The following is a 12,578-nucleotide window of genomic DNA, read 5'->3' as shown; positions in this document are numbered from 1 at the left end:
GGAGGCAAGGCAGGGACCACCTCACAAATCTGAAACGCCAAATAATTAGAATTTGGCTTAGAAATAGTCTATTAAAGTATTTATGAACGAAACTCTCCTACCTACTTTCAAATTTGTGTAGACCCATGTAAAAAAATGGGTATTCATTCTGATATCATGTATCAGGTGATCATTGGAAAAACTTCAAAATCTCATTGGCAAATAGGGGAGCTCTACCAGCAGTTCTAACAATGAATGCACTTAAAAATCAGATTTTTGAACTTTTCATGAAAATGAATAAATTTTTTAAAACCCTTAGTTGTAATATGCCGTCTCTAAAACAGGATTATTTCCAAACGTAATTTTTTTTTTTTCTTGGAAGCTGTAATTCTCTGAAGAATCTTAGCATTAGGGAATATGTGTCTGTGATCTGAAGAGATGACTGCGGAAGGAGAGCATTTGCTTTAGGGCACAGACTAGCCAACCCTTTTGTCTCCTGTAAACTTGTAGTTCAGGGCAATGGTCTACAAGAATTCTAAAAGCAATTTGAAAACCATATACCCACTCAGACATTTTAAATTTGGCATTGAAATAGTTTCATCAAAAGTTTAAATAGTTGCAAAGCTCTCATTTCTAACATATTGCATGTGTTGACATTTTAAAATTAGTGTAAATCTTTAAACATGTCTACTGGAATTGAAATACCAGTTTTTTGATACCAATCTCATATATGGGAAAGATATACAAACAAGCTTTCATTAGCAGTTGGAAATTTTACATTATTTTTCTACTTGAACTTCTATTTCTGTCCTTTTCAACCTGTAGAATTTATCAAAATTCAATGTGTTTTTTTACATTTGAACTAATCATATTTTTGTTGCTTAAGTAAACATACTTCTGCAGTAAGAATGTAGATAAATTGAAGATTTAAGTTTTTTAAATTTCCTTTGGCCCTGTGGCTCTTCTAGGTTGATTTATCATGATAATTATTAGTATATAGTTGGTCAATTCATAATTTAAAAACTACATTTTTATAAATATAACAAGGATATTTATAAATGAATGAGGCAGCTTATTGAAGAGTTTTAAAAAAGCTTCAATTCATGAATTCATGGATGACTATGATTTATTGAAAAACTCACTGATTCATCATGGTCCTTGACTCCATCTTCAGAGATTTTGTTTTAGGAATTATCACGTAGAGCCCCAGGAGCAAATTTTAAAAAGGAATATAGCTACCCGTGAAAGTCAGGTTGTAGTTACGTTTGAAACCACTTCTGCATTTCCCTTCTCTTGATGAAGTAGTTTTGGATTGAAAAGGGAAGCATTATTTTGGAAGCAGAGGTCCTTTGTAATAATTAGGGCCCTAATTAGAGGTGAACTATAGAATTAAAAAAAATGTCACCCCAATTTTGGTTATATTCTTCTCCCATCTTTCTCCAGTATCCTCCACCTTAGACATGATAATCTTGTCATACTTACCTGGGTCTCTCAATGTACCATAGACTCCTTTCTCTTTAATGACAGTCAACTGACTTCTGACAAGCATTCTTTCATTAAATTTTATAGTGTACTAATGAAAACTTTGGAATTTTGTTGTTGTTGCTATTGTCTTTGCTCAATTCTGAAATCAAACTCTACATCAGTAGAGGATCACTTATAAGAAATTAGATTGGGATTATTGATTTCTTTGGTTACTTCTTAAGAATTCTCATTTGTTAAACTGTTCATGACTTAGATAGACTTTGTATGTTTATTTGGTTGGTTGTTCATTTTCTTCAAACAGCAAAGCTGGTTTAAGAAGAACAAGTGTGCACCATCTACTGTTGACATTTTGTACAACACTTTCACTTTGTGTATTTGCTCTGGACAGGCACTTAAAATGCATTATTTTTAAAGAATTTTTACGTGGCATATTTAGGAAAAGAATGGATCAACATCTTAAGGGTTCACTAACTAGAAAAAAGGTGCTATTTATACAGAAGTCCTTATTTTAGATGTAAAATTCTGGTTAACCTCAAGTACATAAATTACTGAAAGAATATATAGAGACACACATACATACTTATAAAAGTATATATTCATATATATGTGCATGTATACGTATGCATATATATATTTAAAATCTATACACTGAAATTATGAACCTTAATTTTTAAACAAAGTTGAATGAATTTATAATATAGAATTCTTTAATGTATCTTTTTCAGATACACTCATATATTGTTCATGGATAATTTCCATGTAATTCTACCTCATAGTATTCTAGAATATGGATAACATGATCGTTGCTACCCTACTTATGGATATTTAGGTTACCTCCAGTCCTTTACTGTTACAAATAATGCTATGGTAATTCTCTTTGCACATACTTTCTCATGCTCTTGTGGGAATATTGCAGGAGGTTAGGATCCTTGAAATGGAATTGCTGGCTCAGAGAGTATGCACATTTAGATACTGTCCTATCAAAACCAAAAGGGTGAATCAATTTATACTCAATTTACTTTACACACATGTATGAGGTGGTTCCTTCCTTATGTGCCTTTTTTAAATTCAGAAAATGAATTATGTAATGGTATGATCAAGGAAGGTGAAGGAGCTTTTGAAGTCACCTGCTTTCATCATTATTTTACAAGTGAAGAAGCTAGGACCCGAAAAGATAATGATTTATCTCAAGCTATGGTTAATGAGTCAGAATTCAGACATGAATCCTATCTTCTGACTGTAAAGTTCAATGTACTTTATTTACTACAAAGCATGGTCACAAGTAGAAAGAGTAGCAATTTGATGTTACCATGCCCCTCTTGGGGACAGTGAGATGTTGCAAGAAACCATCATGTTCACTATGCATATTGCAACAGAATGTTAACTCTAATATACTGAAAGTGTCAACAACTAATTTTTCAAAAACATAAAAGATATTCTAAATATTACTTTATAAGCCATTCAGTATTTAATAAGATGACAGGAAATCTTTTTTTATTGTCTGAACCACAGTCCATTTTCCTATTATTTGTAATAAAAATATATATCATATCATAAATTAGTCGAATTTATGCATTATTCAAGAGAGAAATAAAGGAATAATTTTATGTGGCCTTTGGAGTGGAGAACTATTACTCTGGGATTGGGTGAAATGTCTGAGACCATATCTACATTCTCCTGCCTCATGGTGTTTTAAAAACAATACAGATTAAGAATACCTAGATTTGCTGTCTAACATTTGATCTGTGTCCCTGGGTCAAGTCACTCAAACTTTCTGGGTCTGTATTACAAGGAGTGAATAAGCTGTCATTATTATGAGATCCCACATTTACAAATCTGCATGGAAAAACAAAGATTGGTATAATAGGAAAATATGCACAAATATATTGAACATTTATGGAACTAGTTCCCAACATCTGACTCCAAACAACATTCTCTGCTTTAGCATCTATCTCTACCCATATCAGCAAAGATTTTGTAGATAAATCTCTGGATGATTGTTGGATTGCAGCAACCTAATGCAAATTTAGTACAAATGGATTGCAGAGACTAAGTATAGATCTTGAAAAAGTTAGAGGATCTCATTGTTAGTGAAAGTAACATTGGGGAACTCCTCAAATTACACAGAAATCTAATTTATTAAATTAGTTAACAAATGAAATACAAAATGTAAATATATATATATGATATATGGGTGCTTTAAAAATAATTTTGTTGTGGAACATTTAAGAGAACCCTTTGGGAAGTCTGTAAAAATTGAAAAGCTAACTTTATAATTGCCTGTGAAGAAAGTAATGGTATCTTATTGCAGTGTAGTGGTGACAGAGAATGAATACAGACAAAATGACCCAGTGCTTTCTCATTTACATGGAAACCACATTATGTTTCTTGTTTGTCTTTGGTTTTTGGTGATATAAACTGAATGGTTCAGTTTTATTCAATTTAAGTAACCTAGCGTGTCTAGATCTGGTTTTAATAGTAATCTAAATTTTATTAAGTATAATTTATTTTCACACTTCTTTTTTATTTCTTCTAATTAAGTTTTCTTTTGCTAGTTTCTTAAGGTAGAACCTTATACCATTGATCTCAGACCCTTGTTCTTTTCTAATAAAAGTGTTCAATACTATAAATTCCTCTCTCAACACTTTAGCTACATCACACAAATGTTGGTATGTTTTTATTTTTATGCACTTCAAAATATTTTTAAATTTTCCATGTGATTTCTTCTCTTTTGTTTAATTTCCAAACATGTGGGGATTCTACATATATATTTTTGGTTTTGATTTCTAGTTCACTTGGGTTCTGTTGAGAAAATATACTCTTTGTGATTTCAATCCTTTAAAATTTATTTGAGATCATTTTACTGCCCAGAATGTGGTCTGTCTTGATGAATGTTCCACACGCACTTGAAAAGAATTTGTATTCCATTGTTTGGGGATAGAGCACACTATAAATACCAATTTGTTCCAATTGCTTGATAGTGGTATTCAGGTCTTCAATACGCTTACTGATTTTCTATTTGTTCTGTCAATTACAGAGAGAAGAGTGTTGAAATAATCAACTGTAATTCTAGATTTATATATCTTTACAGTCCTATTAGTTTTTGTTTCATGTATATTGGAGTTTTTTAGTTGGAGGATTTAGTTCTAGTGTTTAAACTATTCCATTACATATTATTATTGCATTTTATTATATTTATTCATTACAAAATATATTACATTTTATTATTTTATGGAGTAAAAATATTGTTGGATTTTTTCCAGCTTTACTGAGATGTAATTAACCTATAATACTGTGTAAATTTAATATGTACAATGTAATGATTTGATATATGTATATATATATTGCAAAATGACTACCACAAGAAGATTAATCAACACAGCCATCACATCACATAATTACAATTTGTGTGTGTGTGTACGCGAAGAAAACTTTTAAGATCTACTTTCTTAGCACCTTTCAAATATACAACACAGTATTGTTAACTATAGTCACCATGCTGTACATTACATTCCCAGAACTTATTCTTCTTATAGAAGTTTATAATTCTTTGTCAACCTTCACCCATTCCCTACCTCTCCCATCTGGCCGTGGTAACCACCAATCTGCTCTCTGTTTCAATGAGTTTGGGTTTTGGGGGGTTTTTTTAGAGTCCACATATAGGCAAGATCATACAGTATTTGTCTTTCTTTGATTTGTATCAGCATGGTGCCCTTGAGTTCCAATTATGTTGTTGTAAATGGCAGGAGTTCCTTCTTTTTTATGGCTGAATAATACTGCTGTTTGTGTATGATATAAATAATTAACATATAAATATATATGTATATCACATCATGATATCTTTAACCATTTATCAATTGATGGACACTGAGGTTGTTTCTATGTCTTGGCTATTGGAAATAAAGCTGCAATTAACATGGAGATACAGATATTTTTTGAGATAGTGATTTCATTTCCTTTGGATATATACCTAGAACAGGGACTGCTGGATCATATGGTACTTGTATTTATAATTTTTTGAGAAACCTCCGTACTGTTATCCATAGTGGCTGCACCAGTTTACATTCCCACGGTAGTGCAGGGTTCCCCTTTCTCCACATCCTTGCCAACATTTGCCTCTTTGTCTTTTTTTTTTTTATTTTTTTATTGTTATGTTAATCCCCATACATTACATCATTAGTTTTAGATATAGTGTTCCTCCTCTTTGTCTTTTTGATAATATAGCCTTCCTAGCAGGTGTGAGATGATATCCCATTGTGGTTTTGGTTTGCATTTCCCTGAAGATTAATGATGCTGAGCACCTTGTCATGTGCCTTTTGGCTATTTTGAAAGTAGCCTGAACTTCTATTCAGGGTTTGCCTGTTTTTTAATTCAATTATTATTATTTTATTATTTCTTTCCTTCTTTTTTCTTGTCTTCTTTTGCAATTTTGTTGTATGTATTTCTTATATATTTTGGATATTAGCCTCTTATCAGATATGTAGTTTGCAAATATTTTTTCCCATTCCATAGGCTGTCTTCATTTTGTTGATCATTTCTTGTGCTGTACAGAAGCTTTTTAATTTGATACAGTCCCACGTTTATCTCTGCTTTATTGCTTGTACTTCTGGTGTCATATCCATGAAATTAACCCTAAGACATGTCAAGGAGCTTTTTCTCCTCTGTTTTGTTTTAGGAGTTTAATAGTTTAAGATCTTACATTTATTTTATTTTTTTTAAAGATTTTATTTATTTATTTGAGACAGAGAGAATGAGAGAGAGAGAGAGAGAGCACATGAGAGGGGGAGGGTCAGAGGGAGAAGCAGGCTCCCTGCCGAGCAGGGAGCCCGATGTGGGACTCCATCCAGGGACTCCAGGATCATGACCTGAGCCGAAGGCAGTCGCTTAACCAACTGAGCCACCCAGGCGCCCTAAGATCTTACATTTAAGTCTTTAATTCTTTCCAAGTTAATTTTTGTGAGTGGTGTAAAATAGGGGTCCAGTTTCATTCTTATGCATGTAAATATCCCATTTTCCCAGCACCATTTATTGAAGAGATGGTCTTTTTCTCATTGTGTATTCTTGGCTCCCTTTGATTGGGTTTAAATCTAGCAGTTTACTGTTGCTTTCTATTTATCTCATTTGTTCTTTTTCTTTCTTTCTTCATCTACCTTCTTTTGGATTGAGCACATTTATGATTCCATTTTTTTCTCCTATATTGGCATATTAGCCATACTTCTCTGTTTGTCTGTTTGCTTTTAGTGATTTCTTTAAGGCATTGGTTCCCAAACTGCATTCCTTGGACCAGCATCACCTGGAACTTGTTAGAAAAGCAAATTCTTGAGCCCTATCCAAGATCTATGTTATCAGAAGCTCTAGGTCTGTGGACCAACTGGTGTATGGTCTGTGAAGTCCCTCAAGTAATTCTGATGAAGCTAAAATCAGAGGAACATTGTTCTCGGTTTAGAGTGTACATCATTAGCTTATCACAGTGTACTCCAAATAATATTATACCACCTTCTGTACTTCCATTTCCCGTGCATCTCTTTGGCTGTTGTTCTTATTCATCTTTCTTTTCCATATACTATAAACTCCATGATACATTGTTATTACATTTCTTTTAGCATCAATTATATTCCAAAGAAATTAAAAATTAGGCAAAATACACACTATATTTATTCACACATTTACCATTTTTGTGCTTTTCATTCCTCTAGGTAGATTCAACTTTCCATCTGGTTTCATTCTCCTTCCTGAAGACTTTCCTTTAATATACTTGATAGTGCCGGTTTGCTGGTGATGAATTCTCTTCCCTTTCGTTTGAAAAGCTTATATTCCATCCTCAGTTTTGAAAGTTATTTGTGTTTAGTGTAGAATTTGCTTAGTATGGAATAGTTGGATTTTCTCTTGTCTTTCAGCACTTTGAAGATGTCACTTCATTTCCTCCTTACATGCATAGTTTTTGACAAGAACTCCATCTTTCATCTTCTGTTTATTATTTGTAATGTGTCTTTTTGCCCCCTTTGGCTGTTTTTATGTTTTTCTTTTTGTCACTGGTTTTCAGTTTTATTATAAGTTGACTTACATGGTTTTCTTTGTGTGTATTCTCCTTGGGGTTCATTAGATCCTTGGATCTATGTATTTGTTTTCATCAAATTTGGAAAAAAGAATTGGCAACTATTTCTTAAGTGTTTTTTTCTTTTTCCCTTTGTCTTCTTTCATTTTGGGACTACAATTACATCTATATTAGACTAGTTGATATTGTGCCACAGGTCACTGAGCCTCTGTTCATCTTTTTTCCTAATTTTTATTCTCTGTGTGGTCCATTTGGATAGATTGTAGTGCCAGGTCTTTAAGTTTAATTATCTTTTCTTTTGCAGTGCCTATTTTTCTGTTAACCCATCAGAATATTTATGATTTTTTTTTAGAATATTTATGATTTTAAATATTCCATTAATCACTAGAATTTCCACTTAGGCCTTTAAAAAATCTTCTATTTCTCTTCTCATCATGGTGATGCTTACCTTTGAATATAATGAAGCGTGTTTCTCATCACTGTTTCAATGAAATGTCTGATAAGTCCATCATTTTTGCCATTCTGGGCCTGTTTCTGTTGACTGATCTTTCTCCCTGTTATTAGTTGGCTTCCATAACAAAATCCCACAGACTGAGTGGATTATTTTTTCAAAGCCCTAGAGACTAGAAGACTAATATTAAGATGCCAGCAGGGTTGATTTCCTCTGAGACCTCGCTCCTTGCCTTGCAGATGACCACCTTCTTGTTGCCTCTTCATAGGGTCTTTTTCTCTGAGCATGTGCATTCCCTCATGTCTCTTTGTGTATCTAATTTTCTCTTATGAAGACATTAGTGAGATTGGAGTAGGATCCACTCTAAAGCCTTATTTTAATCACATCTTTAAAGCTTTTATCTCCAAATACAGCTATATTCTGAAGTACTGCGGGTTTGATTTTTTCCACATAATGAATTTTGAGGGGACATAATTCAGCCCATAACACTCCTAGTTTTGGTTTATAAAATTCTTGGTGATTTCTTATTGAGTACTGTACATTGTGAAGTTTAGATGTTAAAAGCCATATTTTGATCTTTTCAATACTGTTGAACTTGTTTTTGGCATGCAGTTTTGTGACTTGGGTTTGGTTTGATCCTTCTGGGTATAGATCCAGAGCACCTTCAGTCTAAGGCTAATTTTACCAACATCCACTCTGCCTCTTGCAAGTAAGGTGATAACTTTCTAGAATACTATCCATTGCCCACATATGATATGTAGATCTTTCTGTCCGGGCTTGTGGGAATATGAATTATTCACAACCTTGTGTCAACTCAGAATTGTTTGCCTTACTGCTCCCTGCTAGTTCTTTATCCAGATTCATGTAGTTTCCCTCACACAAGAGCACATCAGTACTCAGCCAAAGACTTGAGGATGGAGCTTCCTGCTGTGAATCTCTCTTCCTTTCCACAAATTCTAGCCACTTTGTCCTCCATGAATTCCATTCTTTGTCTCATCAACTCAGTGAGACCCCCAGTCTTGGCTTGAGTTTCTCAGTGCTGCAGCCTGTAAATTGCCTCCAGGCCATAAGCAGAGACAGTTGCCAGCAACTGGTTTTCTCACCTTGTTTTTGTCTCTTTTACCTACTGTCCAGTGTCTGAATATACTTATTCCCCATGTATTGGGTTTTTCCCCTAGTTTTTCAATGCATGAGGGTAAATCTAGTCCCTGCTAGTCCATCATGGCTGCAAGTAAAAGTTCTATTTTTGTAGTTGTTTCATTTTTCAAGGGGCAAAATTTCAGTAAAGCCATTTTTTAAGTATTTATTATAAAATCTTGGTACCCATTTAAATGGATTTACTGGGTTTTTTCAGCACCATTTATTCTCAGATAAGATAATGAGGATATACTATATTTATCCAAGATATGATATGAATTGTTAATCACTTTGGTATCATAGGAAGAATTCAATGCAAATAACAAACTTCGGAGGAAGATTGATGTGAAATACCAGTCATTTCCTGGGATTTATTTAGTCGATTTGTTAGGGATATGTATAATTTATCTACTAAAATTTTATGTTAGCAAACAATAAAAACTGCTTGGCATTTGGTGCAGTTATTACAGTGCATAAATAAAAAAGAAAATGTATACAGATTAATATGCTTTTGTTTCAACATGGATATAAATTAGTTACTTAGAATTATCCTCTCAAATTGGTAATAGCTTTTCTTCTTTTACTCATCACTGCCCATGACAATTCATGGGATTTTTAGAAAAATGCATATAAAACATCTAGTAAGAGAAGATTGACACGACCCAGTGTGGATGGACATCTATCCACTGCTGCTCTTGATTTCATTTCTGCATATAATGGAAAGGCTAAGGGCAGACTGCTCACTTTCTGTCTGATAATAAGCAAATCTGTGCTCATAGTTACATTCTTTGAATTATTCTGAATTCTAGCAGGGAAAGCATGAAGTACATAAAATATCGTCATGGTGATCATTTACGTTTTGAAATAATTGGGAAATTAATTCAGTATGCAAAGCAGCAAGAAATGAACTTGTTAATACCTTAAACATGCTTCCGATACATCCTTCTTGTTATATTCTGCCTAATTTTCCACCTGATTTTCCATTTTCTCCCTCTCTCTCACCAGGAAGACCATTGGTGTTTTCTGCTGCGGACCCAATTCAATTTCTAAGACTCTTCATAAACTGAGTAACCAAAACAACCCATATGGGACAAGATTTGAATACAATAAAGAATCTTTCAGCTGAAAGCCTTTGAGAGGAACCAGGACTCTGAACAAGGAATGAGTGCAATTTCTAAGACTTTGAAGCTCAGCTGAATCAAGTAGCTGTGTCATGCCAAAGAGTAGCAAGGTTTTCTTATTTATGATTATTTAAAATGGAAATGCAGAGGATGTGGCAAGATGACAGGTCACATTACATGTTTAATCTGGAAACCAAAGAGGCCCTGAAGAATAGTTGCTGTGATGATTCACTTTTCAGTGCTCAAATGAAAACAAAACTATTAGATGCACACTGTTGATTTTTATGGCAGATTCAAGAACTCCCTAGTGAGGTGCCTCACTTGCTCACTGTGAGGCTGATAGCCTTGGTCCTCTTTGAATTGTTTTTGGTTGAACAAATGCAAGATTGAATGAAATTAAAAATGCATTGAAACTCAGATTACATTTTCTACGTGAGTATAAACAGAGTAGTTTTGATTTAGGAAAGCTCCAGGCGAATGTAGTAGATGTTTGAAAATACAGCACAGGACTCTGTATTAATACGGGTACTTTGTGTCTCCTCTTCCTCACTACTGACGCTAATACCTCTGTTTGATGTCTGTGGCCTTAATGCTGAATGAACTTTGGTAGATGTTGATAGAGTATCTATTTTTATGTTTTTCTTTCTTCTTTCTTCCTCTATGGAAATCTGCCCTCCTTTGCATGCATTAGACATGATGATTTAATAGGTCCTTTTCATCTGCAATTTCTTAATCTATTACTGTTGCATAGTAATGAGGAAAATATCATTACTGTAAATCATAAAGGAATATATAGACTAATAACTTTTCCCATTGCTCAGCATTTTGGCCTCTGTTATTTTTATTTACTTTTTTCCCCAGCATAGATTGTCTTATTTTTCACCTCTGAAGGTACTTTGTTTAATTTGCACTTTGAGACCGGAGAGCATTGTGTCTCTCAGTGGTCACTGAGATGTAAGATATCTCTCTTTTGCCACATACATTCCTGAACAACAAGAGGAAATACTTCATTAATTATTTGAATTTAAGTTCAGAATCAGGAATATTATTTGTTGCACCATCTGGTATTTTGGGTCTTGATGGGAAATTATCAAGTTTAAAGTCACTATTGGGACGATACTGCATAATCCTATCACTTTATGCTCACTGGCCATTATATTCTTGGCTCAGAGGAAAACTCCATTTCCCTACTTTAAGAATTAAGTCATTTTTTGCAGTTTTGTGATTTTATTTTGTAGACATCTATCAACTGCTATCAAATAGAGCACATTGCTGAAATAAGCAGAATGACTTATCTTGTCTTTGTTAAAATTTTGCGTGGTTTCACAGAACATGATAGATGCTACTGTCATTTTTTCTCTGATTCACCAATAGCAATCAAGCATGATAAACCATCTAGCATTGAATGCCCATGAACATATTACTTATAGATATTTCTTCCTTCCCTTGGAATTCTTTCTTCTTCCTTCTGTGGAAGGAAGGCGAGTCAGAAAAAGATATGGGAAATGTGCAATGTTCCTACAGATTTAGCTCTGAAGGCATATTTGATAACCAGTACATCTTGGCAACACTTTCTAAACTAAAAAGAATTTTCATAAAAACACATAACAGAAAGAACAAGTAAAAAGAAATTTGAGTTAGTACAGGCTTGATGTGCAATACTGACTCTTTGCTGATCATAGTTTATTGATGTGATTATACTAATACCCCTAATTTCAGTAAAAGAGGTGGAAGATTTTTTCAGAAAAGGAAACATCTTTCCAGGTAGGTCTGCTATTCTAGATGAACAGCCCTGTCTCTTTGAAATTCTAGTTGATGTTCAAACATGAAATGTTAAATACAGGTCATCTTTGCTTCTATAGGTAGTAATAAAATTAGGTTTTCATCATGCATGTAGAAGAGAGTTTTGTTTTGTTTTGAGGGATTTTTTTCTCTGGGGCTATGTCTTATCCTACAGGTCTTAAAACAGTCATGTCAGTGGCAATAAATGTTAAAATTGAAAGGGTATAATGAGATTTCTATAAGCATGCTTTACCTTTGCAACAAATAAAGCAGGCAGTGTTTTTTCACAAGATGAGGCAAATTGAAGAAACATAATCTATTTGCATCTACACTAGTATGAGAGCCTTAGGGGTTTGAGTTCTACAGCTGTGGATGTCACTGGCCCATGCTGTAACTGTGGCAAGTTGCTCCCACTTTGGTATTAAGATTTCTTGTTTGGACTAGATCAGTAGTATTAATCTTTTCTGGGTAATGTATCTTTTTGAGAACCTGATTAAAAGTGAATATAATGACATTAATGCAAAATATTACATACAATTTTGGGGAGCCCACAATCTCCCCAATTTAA

The 12,578-nt window shown here is 33.7% G+C and overlaps 1 protein-coding gene across 7 annotated transcripts in view; it reads left to right on the top strand.

Annotated features, from left to right (window-relative positions):
- NOX4 (NADPH oxidase 4) overlaps nt 1-12,118 on the top strand; it is a 170,973-nt gene extending 158,855 nt beyond the window's left edge. For 5 of the 7 annotated variants that reach the window (XM_078058663.1, XM_078058662.1, XM_078058664.1 and 2 more), the window contains one exon: nt 10,113-12,118. In XM_078058663.1, the coding sequence (XP_077914789.1) occupies nt 10,113-10,233 (121 nt within the window). In that variant the 3' untranslated portion in view covers nt 10,234-12,118. The remainder of the gene's footprint in view (nt 1-10,112) is intronic. The other 2 variants (XR_013442516.1, XR_013442517.1) reach the window with 2 other exon arrangements.
- Nucleotides 12,119-12,578: the final 460 nt, after the last annotated feature.

This window comes from Halichoerus grypus, chromosome 11, assembly GCF_964656455.1.
Source record: "Halichoerus grypus chromosome 11, mHalGry1.hap1.1, whole genome shotgun sequence".
Taxonomy (NCBI): Eukaryota; Metazoa; Chordata; class Mammalia; order Carnivora; family Phocidae; genus Halichoerus; species Halichoerus grypus.
Note: the sequence above shows the minus strand (reverse complement) of the source record. Positions and strands in the feature narration are given on the sequence as shown.